General features: G+C 44.2%; 1 protein-coding gene and 1 long non-coding RNA gene across 3 annotated transcripts in view; one reads left to right on the top strand and one right to left on the bottom strand.

Moving 5' to 3' along the window:
- Positions 1 to 16,553, top strand: part of LOC140188532 (short transient receptor potential channel 4-associated protein-like) — a 171,991-nt gene extending 155,438 nt beyond the window's left edge. Inside the window, exons 18-19 of one of the 2 annotated variants that reach the window (XM_072244905.1) lie at positions 14,429 to 14,635; positions 14,997 to 16,553. In XM_072244905.1, coding sequence (XP_072101006.1) covers positions 14,429 to 14,635; positions 14,997 to 15,134 — 345 coding nt within the window. In that variant the 3' untranslated portion in view covers positions 15,135 to 16,553. Of the gene's footprint in view, positions 1 to 14,428; positions 14,636 to 14,996 lie in introns of those variants that run through there. The other variant, XR_011883320.1, reaches the window with a different exon arrangement.
- LOC140188552 (uncharacterized) overlaps positions 1 to 22,325 on the bottom strand; it is a 49,267-nt gene extending 26,942 nt beyond the window's left edge. Inside the window, exon 1 of the long non-coding RNA XR_011883327.1 lies at positions 22,018 to 22,325. This is a non-coding gene — a long non-coding RNA (uncharacterized lncRNA). The remainder of the gene's footprint in view (positions 1 to 22,017) is intronic.
- Between the last annotated feature and the right edge of the window lie 297 nt (positions 22,326 to 22,622).

The raw sequence follows: 22,622 nt of genomic DNA, 5'->3' as shown, positions 1-22,622 counted from the left end.
CCCCATTACAATTGTGTCATTATCTTTATTACAAGTCTTATTACTTGAGAAGTTACAGAACCTGGGCCTCCATACCTCCCTCTGCAATTGAATCCTCAACTTCCTAACTGGAAGACCAAAATCTGTGGATTGGTGGTAACATCTCCTCCTTGCTGACGATCAACACTAGTGCACCTCAGGGGTGTGTGCTTAGCCCACTGCTCTACTCTCTCTATGCCCATGACTGTGTGGCTAGGCATAGCTCAAATACCATCTAAAAAAAAAATTGCTGATGATAGAACCATTGTTGGTAGAATCTCAGATGTAGATGAGAGGGTGTACAGGAGTGAGATATGCCAACTAGTGGAGTGGTGTTGCAGCAAAAACCTGGCACTGAACGTCAGTAAGACAAAAGAGCTGATTGTGGACCTCAGGAAGGGTAAGACGAAGGAACACACAACTCATAGAGGAATCAGAAGTGGAGAGAGTGAGCAGTTTCAAGTTCTTGGGTGTCAAGATATCTGAGGGCCTAATCTGATCCCAACATATCAATGCAGCTATAAAAAAGCCAAGACAGTGACTCTTCTACATCATTAGGGGTCTGAAGAGATTTGGCATGTCAACAAGTACACTCGGAAGCTTCTGTAGATGTACCGTGGAGTGCATTCAGACAGGCTGCATCACTTTCTGGTACCGGGGGGTTGTAAATTCCGCTCCGGGGCATGCCCTTCTCTCACTGTTACCATCAGGTAGGAGGTACAGAAGCCTAAAGGCACACACTTTGCAATTCGGGAACAGCTTCTTCCCCTCTCCCATCTGATTCCTAAATGTTCATTGAACCCATGAACACTACCTCACTTTTTTAATATGTATTCTGGTTTTTGTACGATTTTTAATCTTTTCAATATATGTATACTGTAATTAATTTAGTTATCTATTATACTTATTTTTTCCTCCTATATTATGTATTGCGTTGAACTGCTGCTGCTAGGTTAACAAATTTAGTGACACATTCTGATGATAATAAACCTGATCCTGATTCTTTTCCAGCTCTCTTTGCAATTTCAACCCCACATCTTGGCTACTATTTAGAGGCCTATATTTGATACCCATAATGGTGTATCTGCCATGTCTCTTCCTCTCTTAATCTTGTGTACATCTTTTAGCTCACTCCTTGGCCTTCACTTCAAGGAAAACACAAAAGTATCGTATCCAGTCTCTACCCATACCCATTTTCTCCAATCCAGGCAACACACTCTACAATGCAATACCTTCTTTCTGTGGACTCTAAATGCAGCCTAACCAGCTTTAGCAAAATAGCAACATAACGTTCTGACTCTTCGAACTGAGCAAGGGATAAAGCCTTCACCTTTGGAGACCGACAGTAGCTCAAAAGATGTCACTGTGATTTACGTAGTGCCATTAAGATGGCAAAACGGCTGTCGTACTGGGCCGACCGATGCAAAGACCAAAGTACCACAAAAACACTAACACACGTAATTCTTTTTCAAACCTTTATTCTTTACTCATAGCATGCTATGGGGGAAGTTACAGACTGATCTCCCAAAAGAGCCAGTCCAGACACTGCCCCCGAATTACACAATTTATAACATTGATCAGGTAGCAGGAAAGCTTATGATTACAAGTTTAGATAATAGAATCATTTCAATCACATGCTAAGATACAATTAGGTGTAAAATAATCATTGGTCAGTTAGTTATAATTATTTTAAGCCAAAGCTGGCCCATCAGTTCCTCATTCGGACCCTTCCCCTTTTCTCCAGAACGTTCTAGCCCCTACACTATACTTCCCATATTTAGCTATACCTTGAGCTGCTTCTGCAAGATCAGATAGTTCCTTATTTAAGCCTTTGCCTATCTTTAGAGAACAATGACTAGTACGTCACCGGTTGCTGGGTAAAGCTTCTTTGTGATTGTCCAAAACAGTAAGCTTTGGTGATTGATCATTAATTAATCATTGTTCTTAGTCTATACCCCTATTTACCTACCCCTTCACACCATCACGGCAACACAGACAAAATCCAGTCACAGCTTTGCAACAATGAACACAGCGTATGACAAGGACTGCACACCATCGCGGACTTCAAGAGGAAATGCAGCAGTACAGCCATGCTCCCGGGCTAAGTGTTTTTTACACTCAATTTGAAGTTGATAGACTGAACCCCTGAGGGGAGCCGGCGATGAGACCTGCTCCTTGGTCATCTCTGCAGCTGAGGTACATAGAACATTCCAACCTATCAACAGCCGCGAGGCAGCGGGGCCGGACAGCATCCCAGGGCAGGTCCTCAAAGTGTGTGCAGAACAGCTGGTGTGTTTATGGACATTCTTAATCTCTCCCTCTCCCAGTGTGTAGTGCCCTCCTGTTTCAAATCGTCCATCATTGACTCCGTACCTAAGAAAACCAAGGTAGCATGCCTGAACGATTGGGGCCCTATCGCATTCACCTCAATTATAAGCAAATAATTTGAGAAGCTGGTTAATGATTACATCTGCATCATGCTACCACCCACACTGGACCCCCTATAATTTGCCTCCCGAAGGAAGTGGTCTACCAATGATGCCAAAGCCACAGTACTAAACACCTTCCTCGCTCACCTGGAAAAGAAGGATGCTTACGTTAGAATGCTGTTCCTGGACTACAATTCAGCATTCAACACCATAGTTTCCTCCAGACTTGACAGAAAGCTCAGAGACCTCAGCCTGCACCCCACATTGTGCAGCTGGATCCTGACTTCTAATGGATCGCTAACAGGTGGTAAGGATGGGCTCCCTCACCTCTGTCCCTCTGACCCTCAACACAGGTGCCCCCTCAGGTTTGTGTCCTGAGTCCCCTCCTCTACTCCCTTTACAACCATGACTGTGCTGCCACATCTGCTGACCAAATTTGCAGATGACACAACTTTGATCAGCCTTATTTCTAGTGGTAATGAGACATCCTACAGAGGAAAGAAAGGTTGATACCCTGACACAGTGGTGCTAATGTAACAACCTCTTCCTTACTGTCCAAAAACCAAAAGAGCTGATAGTGGATTACAGGAGGAACAGACCCAATCGACATCAATGGGCCTGCAGTTGAGAGGGTGAGTGGTTTCAAGCTCCTCAGTATACACATCACTGAAGATATCACTTGGACTGTACACACTGGCTGTGTGGCAAAAAAATGCACAACAGTGTCTCTTCCACCTCAGGCGACTGAAGAAGTTTGGCATGAGCCCCCAGATCCTCAAGATCTTCTACAGGGACACCATTGAGAGCATTCTGACTGACTGTATTACCACCTGGTGCGGGAACTGCACCAACCTTGATCGCAGAGTGGTACGGACAGCCCAGCGCATCTGTGGACATGAACTTCCCTCTGTTGAGGGCGCTTATAGCAGCAGGTGCGTAAAGAAGGCCTGGAAGATCATTGGGGCACCAGTCACCCCAACCATAAACTGTTACAGCTGTTTCCATCTGGCAGATGGTACAGCAGCATTAAAGCCAGGACCAACAGGCTACAGGACAGCTTCTTTCTAAAAGCCATTAGGTATAAATTCACGTCTGTACATTGCGCTGGAGTCATATTGCAAACAGTTTTACTCCCTCATTGGACGCATGTAAGATTTAAATAAATTCAATTCAATTCAAATTAAATTCCATTCAATTCTTGTATTCCATGCTCTACCCTTCACCCTATCAACCTGTAGTGCTGACGTATAATGAATTAGGTAAATCACTACACAAATCTTAATAGAAGACTGTCACTTTTATTATCTCTACACAAATATCAACATAAATTATGTTGCCCCTGGGCCAATAATTTTAAGTTCTGAATGCTATTTGTTCCCTTGAACCAATACTCCGAGACCACAACTCCAATTTATAATACTACACTGGTGGATCTTCCATTGTTCAAACAATTGATCCTTCTCCTTGCCCCTAGCCCAAGGGTCTTCCTTGCAACACTACTTTGCATCTGAAGCACCTTCTTCTTATCAGTTCAAACAGTAGTGCATTGATTTCATTGGCTCTGGTCCAAGGCAGCACCACTCTGTTCTTCCCTCCTGTTCAAACCAATTTAGTCAGATCAGCCAGTTACTAAACTTAAAATCACGAACACAAACTATCCTGTCTGTAAATCTGCACTTTTTATCTTGCCATAGAACTTACTTGGGAGCAGATGTTCTCAGGGAAATGTACAGCACATATGTGGCAAATGTTCAGGGGATATTTGCGTGGTGTTCTGTGTACGTGCCAATAAGACAGGAAAAGGATGGTAGGGTACAGGAACCGTGGTGTACAAAGGCTGTTGAAAATCTGGTCAAGAAGAAAAGAAAAGCTGACAAAAGGTTCAAAAAATTAGGTAATGATAGAGATCTAGAAGATTACAAGGCAATCAGAAAAGAGCTTAAGAATGAAATTAGGAGAGGCAGAAGGGGCCATGAGAAGGCCTTGGTGAGCAGGATTAAAGAAAACCCCAAGGCATTCTACAAGTACGTGAAGAGCAAGAGGATAAGACGTGAGAGAATAGGACCAATCAAGTGTGACAAAGGAAAAGTGTGTATGGAACCGGAGGAGATGGCTGAGGTACTTAATGAATGTTTTGCTTCAGTATTCACGACAGAAAAGGGTCTTGGCAACTGAAGGGCTGACATATATCTAATTGAAAAGACTGAGCATATAGACATTAAGAAAGAGGTTGTGCTGGAGCTTTTAGAAAGCATCAAGTTGGTTAAGTCTCTGGGTCCAGATGAGATGTATCCCAGGCTACTGTGGGAGGCGAGGGAGGAGATTACCGAGTCTCTGGCAATGATATAACCATATAACAATTACAGCACGGAAACAGGCCATCTCAGCCCTTCTACTCCGTGCTGAACTCTTACTCTCACCTAGTCCCACCGACCTGCACTCTGCCCATAACCCTTCATTCCTTTCCTGTCCATATATCTATCCAATTTAACTTTAAATGACAACATCGAACCTGCCTCAACCCCTTCTGCTGGAAGCTCGTTCCACGCAGCTGCCACTCTCTGAGTAAAGAAGTTCCCCCTCATGTTACCCCTAAACTTTTGCCCTTTAACTCTCAACTCATGTCCTCTTGTTTGAATCTTCCCCACTCTCAATGGAAAAAGCCTTTCCACGTCAACTCTATCTACCCCTCTCAATTTTAAATACCTCTATCAAGTCCCCCCTTAATCTTCCACGCTCCAAAGAATAAAGACCCAACTTGTTCAACCTTTCTCTGTAACTTGGGTGATGAAACCCAGGTAACATTCTAGTAAATCTTCTCTGTACTCTCTCTATTTTGTTGACATCTTTCATATAATTCGGTGACCAGAACTGTACACAATACTCCAAATTTGGCCTTACCAATGCCTTGTACAATTTCAACATTACATCCCAACTCCTATACTCAATGCTCTGATTTATAAAGGCCAGCATAGCAAAAGCTTTCTTCACCACTCTATCCACATGAGATTCCACCTTCAGAGAACTATGCACCATTATTCCTAGATCCCTCTGTTCTACAGCATTTTTAATGCCCTACTATTTACCATGTATGTCCTGTTTTGATTAGTCCTACCAAAATGTAGCACCTCACATTTTTTCAGCATTAAACTCCATCTGCCATCTTTCAGCCCACTCTTCTAACTGGCCTAAATCTCTCTGCATTGAAAACCTACCTCATCATCCACAACACCACCTATCTTAGTATCATCTGCATACTTACTCATCCAATTTACCACCCCATCATCCAGATCATTAATGTATATGACAAACAACACTGGACCCAGTACAGATCCCTGAAGCACACCACTCGTCACCGGCCTCCAATCTGACAAATGGTTATCCACCACTACTCTCTGGCGTCTCCCATTCAGCCACTGCTGAATCCATTTTACTACTTCAATATTAATATCTAACGATTGAACCTTCCTAACTAACCTTCCATGTGGAACCTTGTCAAAGGCCTTACTGAAGTCCATATAGACAACTTTCCTCGTAACCTCTTCAAAAAATTCAGTAAGATTTGTCAAACATGACCTTCCACGCACAAATCCATGTTGACTGTTCCTAATCAGACCCTGTCTATCCAGATGATTATATATACTATCTCTAACAATACTTTCCATCAATTTAACCCACCACTGACGTCAAACTCACAGGCCGATAATTGCCAGGTTTACTCTTAGAACCCTTTTTAAACATAGAACAACATGAGCAATACGCCGATCCTCCGGCACCATCCACGTTTCTAATAACATATGAAATACTTATGTCAGAGCCCCTGCTATTTCCACACCAACTTCCCTCATGGTCCTAGGGAATATCCTGTCAGGACACGGAGACTTATCCACTTTTATATTCCTTAAAAGTGCCAGTACTTCCTCTTCTTTAATCTTCATAGTTTCCATAACTTGCCTACCTGTTTCCCTTATCTTACACAATTCAATATCCTTCTCCTTAGTGAATACCAAAGGAAAGTAATTGTTCAGAATCTTCCCCCATCTCTTTTGGCTCCAAACATAGCTGTCCACTCTGATTCTCTAAGGGACCAATTTTATCCCTCACTATCCTTTGGCTTTTATTATAAATGATAATCTTTGCATCATCAATGGGGACGGGAGAGGTTCTGGAGAATTGGAGGGTGCAGATGTTGTTCTCTTATTCAAGAAAGGGAGTAGGGATAGCCCAGGAAATTATTGACCAGTGAGTCTTTAGATATGGCCCTTGTGGCTATGGGGGTCAGGGGGTATGGAGGGAAGGCTGGGGCGGGGTTCTGAGTTGGATGATCAGCCATGATCATAATAAATGGCGGTGCAGGCTCGAAGGGCCGAATGGCCTACTCCTGCACCTATTTTCTATGTAATTTGATGGAGAAGATCCTGAGAGGCAGGATTTATGAACATTTGGAGAGGACCTCAAGGGTGGCGTTCTCAGGATTGCTGCCAGTGCTACGTGACAGTGATGGTAAGAATTGGAGGAGATGGCAGTTGAATGCGTGGCTGAGGTGTTGGTGCAGGGAGCGGGGTTTTAGATTCTTGGATCATTGGGATCTCTTCTGGGGAAGGTGGGACCTGCACAGATTGGATGGGTTGCACCTGAACTCGAGAGGGAGCAATATCCTTGCAGGTAGGTTTGCTAGCATTGTTCGGGAGGGTTTACACTAATTTGCAAGGGGGATGGGACCCAGAGCGATAGAGCAGTGAAAGAAATGCATGGAGTAAAGCCAGATCTAACATATAGAGAGGCTTTGAGGAAAGAGAAGCAGAATAAATGATGTAAAGATAGAAACATAGAAAATAGGTGCAGGAGTAGGCCATTCGGCCCTTCGAGCCTGCACCGCCATTTATTATGATCATGGCTGATCATCCAACTCAGAACACCGCCCCAGCCTTGCCTCCATACCCCCTGACCCCCGTAGCCACAAGGGCCATATCTAACTCCCTCTTAAATATAGCCAATGAACTGGCCTCAACTGTTTCCTGTGGCAGAGAATTCCACAGATTCACCACTGTCTGTGTGAAGAAGTTTTTCCTAATCTCGGTCCTAAAAGGCTTCCCCTCTATCCTCAAACTGTGACCCCTCGTTCTGGACTTCCCCAACATCGGGAACAATCTTCCTGCATCTAGCCTGTCCAATCCCTTTAGGATCTTATACGTTTCAATCAGATCCCCCCTCAATCTTCTAAATTCCAACGAGTACAAGCCCAGTTCATCCAGTCTTTCTTCATATGAAAGTCCTGCCATCCCAGGAATCAATCTGGTGAACCTTCTCTGTACTCCCTCTATGGCAAGGATGTCTTTCCTCAGATTAGGGGACCAAAACTGCACACAATACTCCAGGTGCGGTCTCACCAAGGCCTTGTACAACTGCAGTAGTACCTCCCTGCTCCTGTACTCAAATCCTCTCGCTATAAATGCCAGCATACCATTCGCCTTTTTCACCGCCTGCTGTACCTGCATGCCCACTTTCAATGACTGGTGTATAATGACACCCAGGTCTCGTTGCACCTCCCCTTTTCCTAATCGGCGACCATTCAGATAATAATCTGTTTTCCTATTTTTGCCACCAAAGTGGATAACTTCACATTTATCCACATTAAGTTGCATCTGCCATGAATTTGCCCACTCACCCAACCTATCCAAGTCACCCTGCATCCTCCTCACAGCTAACACTGCCAACCAGCTTCGTGTCATCCGCAAACTTGGAGATGCTGCATTTAATTCCCTCATCCAAGTCATTAATATATATAAAGGTAGTAAGGTAGAAGGCCTGAAGTGTGTGTACCTCAGTGCAAGAAGCATCAGGAACAAAGGTGATGAACTGAGAGCTTGGATACATACATGGAATTATGATGTAGTGGCTATGACAGAGACTTGGCTGGCACCAGGGCAGGAATGGATTCTCAATATTCCTGGATTTCAGTGCTTTAAAAGGGATAGAGAGGGGGAGAAAAAGGGGAGGAGGGGTGGCATTACTGGTCAGGGATACTATTACAGCTACGGAAAGGGTGGGTAATGTAGCAGGATCCTCTTTTGAGTCAGTATGGGTGGAAATCAGGAACAGGAAGGGAGCTGTTACTCTATTGGGGGTATTCTCTAGGCCCCCTGGTAGCAGCAGAGATACTGAGGAGCAGATTGGGAGACATTTTGGAAAGGTGCAAAAATAACAGGGTTGTAATCATGGGTGACTTTAACTTCACTAATATTGATTGGCACCTGATTAGTTCCAAGAGCTTAGACGGGGCAAAGTTTGTTAAGTGTGTCCAGGACAGATTCTTGTTACAGTATGTGGACAGGCCGACTAGGGGGGATGCTGTACTAGAACTAGTATTAGGTAATGAACCGGGTCAGGTCACAGATCTCTCAGCGGGTGAGCATCTGGGGGACAGTGACCACCGCTCCCTGGCCTTCAGAATTATCATGGAAAAGGACAGAATCAAAGAGGACAGGAAAATTTTTAATTGGGGAAGGGCAAATTATGAGGCTATAAGGCTAGAACTTGCGGGTGTGAATTGGGATGATGTTTGTGCAGGGAAATGTACTATGGACATGTGGTCGATGTTTAGAGATCTCTTGCAGGATGTTAGGGATAAATTTGTCCTGGTGAGGAAGATAAAGAATGGTAGGGTGAAGTGACAAGTGAGGTGGAAAATCCAGTCAGGTGGAAGAAGGCAGCATACATGAGGTTTAGGAAGCAAGGATCAGATGGGTCTATTGAGGAATATAGGGAAGCAAGAAAGGAGCTTAAGAGGGGGCTGAGAAGAGCAAGAAGGGGGCATGAGAAGGCCTTGGCGAGTAGCGTAAAGGAAAACCCCAAGGCATTCTTCAATTATGTGAAGAAAAAAAAAAAGATGACAGGAGTGAAGGCAGGACCGATTAGAGATGAAAGTGGGAAGATGTGCCTGGAGGCTGTGGAAGTGAGCGAGGTCCTCAATAAATACTTCTCTTCGGTATTCACCAATGAGAGGGAACTTGATGGTGAGGACAATTTGAGTGAGGTTGATATTCTGGAGCATGTTGATATTAAGGGAGAGAAGGTGTTGGAGTTGTTAAAATACATTAGGACGGATAAGTCCCCGGGGCCTGATGGAATATTCCCCAGGCTGCTCCACGAGGGGAGGGAAGAGTTTGCTGAGCCTCTGGCTAGAATCTTTTTGTCCACGGGAATGGTACCAGAGGATTGGAGGGAGGCGAATGTTGTCCCCTTGTTCAAAAAAGGTAGCAGGGATAGTCCGTGTAATTATAGACCAGTGAGCCTTACCTCTGTGGTGGGAAAGCTGTTGGAAAAGATTCTTAGAGATAGGATCTGTGGGCATTTAGAAAATCATGGTCTGATCAGGGACAGTCAGCATGGCTTTGTGAAGGGCGGATCATGTCTAACAAGCCTGATAGAGTTCTTTGTGGAGGTGACCAGGCATATAGATGAGGGTAGTGCCGTGGATGTGATCTATATGGATTTTAGTAAGGCATTTAACAAGGTTCCACACGGTAGGCTTATTCAGAAAGTCAGAAGGCATGGGATCCAGGGAAGTTTGGCCAGGTGGATTCAGAATTGGCTTGCCTGCAGAAAGTAGAGGGTCGTGGTGGAGGGAGTACATTCGAATTGGAAGATTGTGACTGGTGGTGTCCCACAAGGATCTGTTCTGGGACCTGTATTTTTTGATTTTTATTAATGACCTGGATGTGGGGGTAGAAGGGTGGGTTGGCAAGTTTGCAGATGACACAAAGGTTGGTGGTGCTGTGGATAGTGTAGAGTGTCAAAGATTGCAGAGGGATATTGATAGGATGCAGAAGTGGGCTGAGAAGTGGTAGATGGAGTTCAACCCGGAGAAGTGCGAGATGGTACACTTTGGAAGGACAAACTCCAAGGCAGAGTACGAAGTAAATGGCAGGATACTTGGTAGTGTGGAGGAGCAGAGGGATCTGGGGGTACATGTCCACAGATCCCTGAAAGTTGCCTCACAGGTAGATAGGGTAGTTAAGAAAACTTATGGGGTGTTAGCTTTCATATGTCGAGGGATAGAGTTTAAGGGCCGTGATGTAATGATGCAGCTCTATAAAATTCTGGTTAGGCCACACTTGGAGTATTGTGTCCAGTTCTGGTCGCCTCACTATAGGAAGGATGTGGAAGCATTGGAAAGGGTACAGAAGAGATTTACCAGGGTGCTGCCTGGTTTAGAGAGTGTGCATTATGATCAGAGATTAAGGGAGCTATGGCTTTACTCTTTGGAGAGAAGATGGATGAGAGGAGACATGATAGAGATGTACAGGATAATAAGAGGAATAGATGGAGTGGACAGCCAGCGCCTCTTCCCCAGGGCACCACTGCTCAATACAAGAGGACATGGCTTTAAGGTAAGGGGTGAGAAGTTCAAGGGGGATATTAGAGGAAGGTTTTTTTTACTCGAGAGTGGTTGGTGCATGGAATGCACTGCCTGAGTCAGTGGTGGAGGCAGATACACTAGTGAAGTTTAAGAGACTACCAGACAGGTATATGAAGGAATTTAAGGTGGGGGCATATATGGGAGGCAGGGTTTGAGGGCCGGCACAACATTGTGGGCCGAAGGGCCTGTACTGTGCTTACTATTCTATGTTCTATAATATGATTAGGAATCGTCAGCATGGCTTTGTCAAAGTAAGGTCGTGCCTTATGAGCTTGATTGAATTTTTTGAGGATGTGACTAAACACATTGATGAAGGTAGAGCAGTAGATGTAGTATATATGGATTTCAGCAAGGCATTTGATAAGGTACCCCATGCAAGGCTTATTGAGAAAGTAAAGAGGCATGGGATCCAAGGGGATACTGCTTTGTGGATCCAGAACTGGCTTGCCCACAGAAGGCAAATAGTGGTTATAGATAGGTCATATTCTGCATGGAGGTCAGTGACCAGTGGTGTGCCTCAGGGGTCTCTTCTGGGACCCCTACTCTTTGTGATTTTTCTAAATGACCTGGATGAGGAAGTGGAAAGACGGGTTAGTAAATTTGCTGATGACACAAGGATTGGGGTTGTTGTGGATAGTGTGGAGGTCTGTCAGAGGTTACAGCAGGACATTGATAGGATCCAAAACTGGGCTGAGAAGTGGCAGATGGAGTTCAACCCAGATAAGCGTGAGGTTGTTCATTTTGGTAGGTCAAATATGATGGCGGAATATACCATTAATGGCAAGACTCTTGGCAGTGGCACTTGACAGAACGAAGACCATCATCCTCGACCTCGAGGGATAGCCACGATGGCAACGAGTGCCCCTCTCCAACGTCTACACGCGGGGTTTTTTGGGAAGTGTCCCCTTCAAAGTAGTTAAAGATCACTTTACTTATCTTGGCTTGGCAATCCCCAAAGATCCTAAAATAATATTTAAATTAAACTTCACGGAGTTTATTTCAAAACTTAAATAAAATATAGAAAGTTGGAAAACCTTACCTCTGTCCATGATTGATCGTATAAATTCAATTAAAATGGTTTCCTTTCCTAGGTTTCTCTGTCTTTGTCAAAATCTCCCCATTTTTTTTACATCAGCCTTCTTTAAAGAATTGGACTCCGTAATTTTGTCTTATATCTGGAATTATAAGAATCACAGGATTTTGAAAATTCATTTACAAAAGCCCAAGGCTTTAATATTTTGGCAACAGGGGCTCCCTTGTGGTTATGTGTGGAGTCTAACTCTGTTGTCAATTTCTCCTTGCCAGCCATACTGTTCTCTAAGTTAGAAAAGCCTGGAACTTCAAAAAGTTTGTTTTGTTTTGAAAAATGCCATCAGAATTCTAAATCAGATTAGGAGCATTCTGAATTTACCAGAGACCTCTGTCCAAATACCAGTCTGTTTCAATCACTCCTTTCTACCCTCATCATCAGATAAAACCTATCATGCTTAGAGGGAGAAGGGTCTAGTTTCTATTGAAGACCTGTACATAGAGGGACTGTTTGCAACATTTAGTCTGCTGAAAGAGAAATTTGAGCACTTTTTTCATCACCTACAAATTAGACACTACATTCAATCTAAGATTTGTAATTTTGAAATTCTTCCAGGGAAGCATTTTTTTTTCTCGATATTTTAAAGAACCCTCCTGACTCCAAGCATCTCATTTCTAAGTTTGTACGTTTGATGATTGCACTGTAGCGTCTACTGTGAAGATTAGAGACGCTTGGAAAGAAGAGTTGGGCGTTGAATTATCTGAAGCTGCCTGGGACCTGAGTTTGTCTATGATACAGGCTTGCTCTGTTAACAGCACCAACTGATCCAGTTTAAAGTTGTTCACCGTCTCCACTACTCTAAACTTAGATTGCACAGGATTTACCCTTCTGTCTTGCCAATGTGTGATAGATGCCAAGGGACGGAGACCACGTTGTCACACACCTTTTGGTTTTGCCCATTACTGACTGGATTTTGGTCCAAAATATTCGACTGGTACTCAAAGGCCTATAAAAGATCCTTCCCCTTGGAAGCTGGTCTCACTATATTTGGCTGCTGGCAATCTACTATTTGTTTCCCTACAGCCATACAACAGTCTCTGATGCTGGGGATGATTGTCGCCAAAAGACTTGAGGGAATGGAAATCACCCTCTCCCCCTTTCTTTCGGAGATGGATGGCTGATATGATCTCAGTCATACAGATGGAGAAACTTAGGTTCTTGAGAACCAATTCAATTTAAAAATTTTCGGATATCTGAGATCCCTTTCTTGCCTACCTGGACGAGGCCGGGGGGGGGGGGGTGTGGATGAGCAATTTCCCCCCAGCTGATTTCTCACGGCCCTCATTTGAGATTTAATGTTTAGTATTTTTGAGCACTTTGTACAATCGGCATCCCTCTAATGTTATGTCCTTTTTGCTTATTTCATTTTTACACATGTCTGAGCTGGTATGTTCTTGATTTCATTCTTTTAATAAATTTTGAAAATAAAGTATTAAAAAAGGTATAAAAAGACAAACTGCCATGTAACTGTATAACAAATTATGTATTTAAAACAAAACTGAGCAAATTAGAGCAATGCTATAAAACTGTATTAGTTCCAAGTACTTATCAATGGAATGAAACTGATGTACACTACTGTTCTTTTGATTGCCATAAATGATCAAAATCAGCGCAGACACATCATAAATGGACTGCCTCCTGCAATCCTTTTGTATACTCCAAATCTTCATTTTTATTGTAAGATCAAGATGATTGTCGATACCTTCAAATTCTTCGTTGTTCCTAACATTTTGAAATACTGAAATCGTTTCACTTTCACTCCTGGCCATTTCTGGCATCTCCAAGCCAAAATTGCTTCAAAACACTGAGCAAAATAGTTCTGAATTGTCTTTTTGCTTATTTCTCACCAGCTATGAGTGACAAAAATCAGTGCTTTTTGAACATGCGTGTAACTAATGCTATTTTAAAACCTGTTCACTCTAAGCACAATGTAGTGATCTAACGGCTACACAAGTACACTTGACTGATCTGATGCTAGTTTGAAGCTGTTGGTAACGGTCTCCTGCCCCAATTAAGCAGCATGGTGTTCCAAACAAAGGGAATCCTGGCTATTTTCTCAAATTTTGTTCTTTAGAAGTTGGCCCAAGTAAGCTGCTACCCCAATTAATGGATGGCCCAATTAACCAGAATTCACTGTATTTCTTACCCCAATTGACTTCCCAAAATGCAAAACCTTGCACCTGTGAGTAAATTCTATCTGCCAATACTATGCGCAATTTTCCAATTTATCCTTGTCTTGCTGTAGTCTTAAACAGCTTTCCTTGCCATCCACAGCACCAATTTTTATGTCATTCACACATCTACTGATCATACCTCCTATATCCAATTAATCATACCTTCATTTGGGTTTAGTAGTTTATTGTTCAACATTAATAAATGTTTTTTAAGCTTCAGCATTATTTCCCTCTTGGTTACTCCCAAGATGTGAGTCAGGGGAAGCATCTTATTGGTATTGTTTCTTTTACTCAGGAAAATGTCAGCTGTCTGAACACCAGCCTGGTGATCCTGATGCTAGCAAGGCGCAAGGGCAAACTGCCATTTTACCTGAACGCCCTGCGAGAAAAAGAGCTTTCTGAGAAATATCCAGGATTCCTTCTCAACAATTTCCATAGCCTGCTCCGCTTTTGGCAAGAACATTACCTCAACAAAGATAAGGACAGTACCTGTCTGGAAAATGTAAGTCTGGCCTCAGCTGAGGTATGCAACTCCTTATCAATCACCTTAAGTAAAATTACTGCTGAAGTATTTATTCATATATTGTTTATTTTTTCGGAATTTGAAGCTGTGATCTTCTTCATCCATGAGTTGGGGAAGGGACCCACTGGATTACATTACAAAGAGTTGATATGCTTTCTGTTGTTCAGCTGGTTGAGGTGCTGGATGATCTCCTGAACCCTGGACAATACGTAGTACTGTAGAAAGCTGCTCTTTGGACTAAGAGACTAAAATAAGGAGGGCTTTCAATGTTCAGTTTCTGTTCATGTGTCTTAATGACTTATTATTTTTGATAGAATTTTGAACTTTGTTTTCCCCACAGAGTTCCTGCATTAATTTCAGTTACTGGAAAGAGACAGTATCACTGCTGCTTTGCCCAGATCAGACAGCCCCTTGTGCAATCATTAGCTACATCGATGAAGCTTACATGAGCATCGACAAAGACTTCAGTGAAGACTAATGTTCACCCTTTAGACCAACTGGACTATTGCTTTGTACAACTGCAGATTGGGCTCAAAACCATGGAATTCAGGTCACGGTGACTGGTGTCTATCCACAGCCAGACTGGGAGTTGAGCAAGAGCTGATTGGTGATTAGTGCAAATGCTTTTATTTTAACCATGGACAAATGCCTTTTGTCTTTGATTACTATCCTCCGGCTTCTGACCGCATATATTATTGGCCGGGGGTTTGTGGGAGGGTGAGAAATGGATACGAGTCAAAGTTGCCTGCAGACGGTACTACCTGGGGTCAACCTATAACGGAGGAAGCATTTTTATCATCGTATTTTTTAAATGTCACATGTTGATTTGGTATTTTTAAACCCCTATCTGTTTGTCACTTGGCATCTTCCTGGTTGTGTTGTGATGCAGGTGGCCAACAGAACAATGTTCAGTGTGAGAGTTCATTCACAGTAATATTTTAACTAATTTGTTAAAAGTGAGTGGCTGTTAGTAGAATTTGAATGACTTGTTTCTCCTCAAGTGTTTGAATCTGCTTGAATCTTACATGTGCAGCTTATTGATCCTCATAGTTTATAATATATACGGTGTACTCATTCCACCTGCATTTTGGCATAGTCTATTGAATGCCCTTGTAAAGGAGCTAGTTTAATTTCCTAAATGTCACATGCACAAAATCTTTATAATTTTAATATCATCTTTTTTTTTGTCTTTTAAAAAGGTGGTGATTCCTTACTGGCTTCAGTTCTAGAGGTGCTGGTCACCCTTCAGTACGTTGCCTGTACTTGAAATTTCAAAATGAATTTCAGCAGTCAATTGAATTTTTCAGAAGTGGACATCAAAGTCCAACCAAATTCTGCTAATGAACTTACAGCTAGAAGCATTAAGTACTGATCAGGACTCTAGCCCCTCCTTCTCTTTTCTACCCACAGTGCTAAGGTAACTCTGGCTGTAATCGGCTGACTGGTATTAATGCAGCTGGGTATTCCCGGTGTGTGGTTCAGCAAATCACAGGTAAACTTCCTGAATAACAGGATGGTCGTCCATTGGGTTTTAATGGAATGCTGATTTGTGCAAACATGCTATGTAAACCCACTAGATCATTGAGCTGTCTGTATGTTTAAAATAATGATTAATGGGCCTGAGTTACTGCAGTTTATAAACTGGAGAAATTACTGGGTTGAAAAGTTGACCTGTGACATTGAACAAAAAAATTCATTGTCACAATGATTTCAGTCAAGTGTATAAAGGTGCAAATTGTTTATTCTTTATTCATGCACTTTGGAAGAATAGATCTTTTTCCAAATGTCTTGGGTCCGAGGGATCTTTACAAAAAGTAAATTCTGGTGATTGCAGATCTGTCAACGGTGATAGAGCTGTTCGAGTTGATAAATAAAGAGGACGCACAATGGTTGTGTACTGGTTTGTCTGATTATCCCTTTTGCATTGATATCAATGCACCCAGTAAATCTGATTTAAAAGCCTTCAGTTGCTCTAGGTAGTCTCATCTTTTTCCTGGGCTAAGCTTTTCTCAAATGTTTTTCCAGTTAATAAGCCAACGTGTCCATTCTGGTGAGCCTCATGCCTCATTGTGTACACTCAGACCCCACGTAGCACTGATTCGTTACAACAAGGTAATTCAATTCCTTATTGACATATTTTTAAATGACAAAAATTCAATCTAAACAACACATCTCAAGAGTGACCACCATTACAGTAAACATTCAATCAGCTTATGAGAGTGCTTTACGTACACTGAGCCAGTCACATTTTCGTTCACGCTCTGCCTCCTCCATGTGTGTTAATATTCCTGCTCTCTCGCCAATTTATTCCATTTTGTTCCACCCATAACGTCTGGGAAATGGCCTGCAATTTCCAGTGATGGGTAGTACATCTAAGATGCCTAGGAAAAGCATTAGCATAGATGTGAGACTCCTAGGATTTCAGGCGGAACCAATCATCCAGAACATCACTGAACCGGCCAGTGAAGCGGGATTAGAGGATATTAATGATGGCGATGTTGAAGAGTTACTGCATTCTCATGGTGTGACAGCCTTAATAACAAAGAGCTTTGAGAATTGGCAGAGCAATTGGGTGAATCTGAGGGCACAGATGGAGAAGAGGAAACACCAGCAAGAAACCTCACCACGAGATTCTTCAGCATTGGCATCATCAAGATCACACACAGCCTGGTCCCTCCTCTAAGATGCAACAATTGCCCATTTCCCTCTGCTGTTGCTCCACTGATGTACAGGTTAGGCCTATTTGCGTGTTTCTTACTCCATGAATTACTGTGTATACATAAAACGTATATCTTGGGGCACGTGTCCATTTATGTAATGTTACAATGACCCCACATAGTGCTGATTTACAGAGCGCTCCAACTACGAGGAATGCACCCTCAGCATTAAGCAGGGCCTGAGTCCAGTCGATCTGCTTTGTGTTTTCTACTTGCATATTTTGAGAATCCAAAACACAATTCTTGTATTCTAATCTCTTGCTGAGTTGGTCTGTACACTATCTGAAATACAAAGAAATACTAGAAACACTCAGCAGGTCAGGCAGCACATGCGAGAAGTGAAGCAGTCATTGTTTCAGATCAAAGACCCTTAATGGGAAATGTGAAGAAAAATAAGTTTTAATTTTCAGAGAAAATGGGAAAGCCATGAAATGTAGGAGCAGAATTTGGCCAATTGAGTCTGCTTTGCCATTTCGTCATGGCTGATCCAATTTTCCCCTCAGCCCGATTGCCTGCCTTCTCCCCATATCCCATCGTGCCCTGGCTAATCAAGAATCTTATCAATCTCTGCCTCAAATATGCATAAAGACTTGGCCTCCACAGCTGCCTGTGGCAAAGAATTCTACAGATTCACCATTCTCTGGCTAAAGAAATCCCTCATCATCTCTGTTCTAAAAGGACACCCCTCTGTTATGAGGGTGCGTCCTCTGGTCTTAGACTCTCCAATAGGAAACATCCTCTCTATCAAATCTTCCACCATTCAAAGCATTTCAGTGAGGTCACCTCTCATTCTTCTGAATTCCAGTGAATACAGGTCCAGAGACATTTGAAGCTCTTCATATGACAAGCCATTCAATCCTGGAATCATTTTCATGAACCTCCTTTGACCCCTCTCCAGTTTCAGCACATCTTTTCTAAAATAAGGGGCCCAAACTGCTCACAATACTCTAAGTGAGAACTCAATAGTGCTTTATAAAGTTTCAATATTACATCCTTTCTTTTATATCCTATACCCAAGAAACCCTCCTAAACCAACAATCTAGCAAGAAAAGATCAACAACACCCTGGCGAAGCTACTGACCGAGCTGGAGACCACAGCGTCAGAACTGCTTCTTAAACTCCGGACCGCACCTGGACCCGACCAGCGAGGCCCACCACGTTCCCGGAGACCCGCGGTCTGCTACCGTGCCGGAGCGCTTGGAGACACGGCCCATTCCGACCAGCACCTCTCCGGAGCAGACGACCACACAGAAGTGACGGTGGAGACCTCAAGGTGCCCCAGACGCTTCCCCGGAGCGACCACCGTAGAGCCCTGTTGGTGGCCACCCATAGCTGCCGGAAGTGAGGCCTCCGCCACAGTCCTCGGAAATCGAGCCCGAGGCTCGGCTGGAGCGGAGGCCTCCGCAACCGTGACTTGGCTTAAGGGCTTGTTTCAGCAAGGAGCCCGGCCCTCCGGGATTAAGTGTCGGCTTCGGGGCCCGACCCAATCGACAGCCCGGGCCCCTGGCAGCGGAGCCTCCCCCGTTACTCGGCCCGACGACGCGACCCACCGATCGGTCCCCGCGGGACGCGCCCACCTACCTCAAAGAGCTGACAACAACACACTGCATCGATGGAAACCTGGAAAGATGCAATTATTTACCGAGGAAGCGTGGGGAAAGAGCTGGGCTGCTGGTCAGATTGAAGCTGAGGGGCTTCAGGGTCCCTATGCTCACCATCCCACTAGCTAATGTGCAAGCCATAGACAACAAGGTGGATGATCTTAAAGGGAGACTCACCTACTTCAGGGAGATGCAGAACTGCTGTGTATTCTGTATCACCGAGACCTGGCTCTCCCCTGCCACTCCCGACTGTGCCATCTGACCGGAGGGATTTTCGATCCATCGGATGGACCGCATGGCGTCTTCGGGCAAGGCGAGGGGAGGTGGTGTCTGCCTACTGATCAACACTGGGTGATGCTTGGACACAGTGACACTGACAAGCTCCTGTAGCCTGGACCTGGAACACCTGTTGGTGAAGTGTCGTCCCTACTATCTGCCACAGGAATTCACCTCGGTCATACTGACAGCGGTCTACATTACCCCCCCCCCCCACCCCCATGGCGGACGTGGAGTGTGCTCTGAACATACTGTATGCCAATATCAGTGAACTTGAGACCAGGTATCGGAGGCTTTGCTCTCTACAGCCAGGGACTTTAACCAGGCCAACCTCAGAAAGGCGCTGCCAAAATTATACCAACATGTCTCCTGCCCCACTAGAGGCCCAAGTATACTTGACCACAGCAGTCAAGGATGCCTACCGTTCCATCCCACAACCTCACTTCGGAAAATCAGACCGTCAGGCCGTACTCCTCCTCCCAGCTTACAAACAGAAACTGAATGAGAGGTCACGGTGTCAAAAGTAGTGTCACGTTGAACGGAGGAAGCGGATGAGGTCTTCCGTGACTGCTTTGAATGGGTGGACTGGTTAGTATTCAAGGACTCGGCAGTTAACCTGGATGAGTATGCCTCAGCTGTCACGGACTTCATTTGAAAATACACAGAGGACTATGTGTATCTGGGTATTCCCTAACCGGAAACCTTGGATGAATTATGAGGTCAAGTCCCTTTTAAAGGCTAGAGCTGTGGCTTTTAGGTCCGGGGATACCAGTCGCTACACGGAATCCAGGCATGAACTCTGGAAAGCCATTAAGGGCGCCAAGAGGCAATATTGAGCCAAGTTGGAAGCCCAGTCTAACCAAAAGGATGCCAGTAGACTATGGCAGGGTCTAATGAGATCACTGGGTGCAAAGAAAAGGCTGGGAATATCAATAACTGGCACTTCTCTTCCTGATGAACTTAACGTATTCTACGCAAGATTCGAACAGAAGAGGAGCGTCCCGCTCCCTCCGGATGAACCGGACCTGGTGGCATCGAGATTCATCGTCACTGAGGAGGACGTTAGAAGGGCCTTCCTGAAGATAAATCCAAGGAAGGCGATGGGCCCAGATGGCGTCCCAGAACGGGTTCTCCGGGCTTGTGCAAGTGAGCTAGCTGGAGTGTTTGCTGACATCTTCAACTGCTCTTTGCTTCAGTCTAAGATCCCCTTGTGTTTTAAGAAGGCAACGATAATCCCAGTGCCGAAGAAGAGCAAGGTGAGAAGAAGATAGCCTGAATGACTATCGACCTGTGGCTCTGACATCAATTGCTATGAAATGCTTTGAGAGATTGGTTTAGGCACACATCAACCACAGCCTACCGGTCAACCTCGACACTTTGCAGTTCGCCTACCGGAGCAACAGGTCAATGGCAGATGCCATCTCTGACTCTACATTCCTCCTTAGAACACCTGGAGAATAAAGACGCATACGTAAGGCTCCTTTTCATTGACTACAGCTCTGCCTTTAATATCATCGTTCCAAATAAACTGATTCCTAAGCTCCAGAACCTGGGCCTTAGCAGTGCAGCTGGATCTTCAACTTCCTCACAGACAGGATCCAGGCTGTAAAAATAGGGGACAAGCTCTCCTCTACAATCACTCTGAGCACTGGTGCCCCTCAAGGCTGTGTACTCAGCCCCCTGCTGTACTCACTGTACACCCATGATTGTGTAGCCAAGTTTCCATCAAACTCAATATATAAGTTTGCTGATGACACAACAATTGTAGGCCATTTCTCAGGTAATGATGTGTTTGAGTACAGAGAGGAAATTAAGAACCTGGTGGCATGGTGCGAAGACAATAACCTATCCCTCAACATCAGCAAGACAAAGGAATTGGTTGTTGACTTCAGAAGGAGTAGCGGACTGCATGACCCAATTTACATCGGTGGTGCGCAAGTGGAACAGGTCAAAAGCTTTAACTCGGGGTCAATATCACAAATGACTTGACTTGGTCCAACCAAGCAGAGTTCACTGCCAAGAAAGCCCACCAGCACCTTTACGTCCTGAGAGAACTAAAGAAATTTGGCCTGTCCCCTAAAACCCATTTTTCTATTTTCTATTTATGACTTATAATTTAAATTGTTAATATTTACTAATTTTAACTATTTTTAATATATTTAATATTTGTAATCCAGGGAGTGTGAAGCGCAGAAGTAAATATCGCTGTGATGATTGTATGTTCTAGTACCAATTGTTTGGCGACAATAAAGTATAAAGTATATTCTCGTCCTCTTGAAATGAGTGCACTTGCCTTCCTCATCACTGACTCAGCCTGTGAATTACCTTTAGGGAATCCTGCACAAGGACTCCCAAGAAAATAGTCAACTCTTTCATCTACCAAGGTGCATGACCAAACACCTCCCAACACTGTATTCCATCTGCCATTTATTTGCTCATTCTCCTAATCTCTCTTAGGTCCTTCTGTAGCCTCTCTACTTCCTCAAAACTACCTGCCTCTCTATCTATCTTTGTATCGTTTGCAAACTTTGCAACAAAGCCATCAATTCCATCATTCATTAACATATAATGTAAAAACAATTTGTACCAACACAGACCCCTGTGGAACACCACTAGTTACTGGCAGCTAGCCAGAAAAGGCTTCCATTTTTCCCACTCTGGCTGCTGCCAATCCTTAATAATTAACTGTAACCTCTTTCCAATCACTAGGGCGACTATTTACCATCGCCAGATACTGCTTCAATACAGAGATTGCCCAAAAGCAAACCTTCATGAAGATCTGCTGGTTAAATTACGCGGCTTCGGCTTGCTGATCCCTCAGTGTCGCTTAATGCCGGTGGCCGAAAATAGCGGTCTGCGAGGAAGCGGAAGCGAGACAAACAGGCAGGAGTCCGTGCCAGGCAAAAAGCAAACCCTAGCCGGCCGGCTCTCCCGTCGATTCTGCTCCAGTGTCCGGTCCCTGGAAAATAAATTGGACTATATCCGACTACAACGAAATACTCGGCGGGAGTGCAGAGTTTGCTGTGCGTACGTTTTTACAGAGGCGTGGCTCAGCAATGGAATTCCGGATGCTGCCATTCAGCTGGACGGGCTCGTCTTGTTTCGAGCAGGCAGAGATGCAGCTCTCTCCGGTAAGACTCGCGGTGGTGGCTTGTGTGTTTACATCAATACGGAGTGGTGCAAGAACTCTGTGCTGGCCTCCAGATATTGCTCATCGCTAGTAGAGTTTGTGACTGTTAGATGCAGACCATTTTATTTACCACGGGAATTCACCACTGTCATGAAAGTCGGTGTGTACATTCCCCCCAGCACTAATGCTAAGGAGGCGCTCTGTGAACTGTATGGGACTATTAGCGAACTGCAGAACGCACA

This window comes from Mobula birostris, chromosome 2, assembly GCF_030028105.1.
Source record: "Mobula birostris isolate sMobBir1 chromosome 2, sMobBir1.hap1, whole genome shotgun sequence".
Classification (NCBI taxonomy): Eukaryota; Metazoa; Chordata; class Chondrichthyes; order Myliobatiformes; family Myliobatidae; genus Mobula; species Mobula birostris.
The sequence above is the reverse complement of the archived record's forward strand: the minus strand, read 5'-3'. Positions and strand labels throughout refer to the sequence as shown.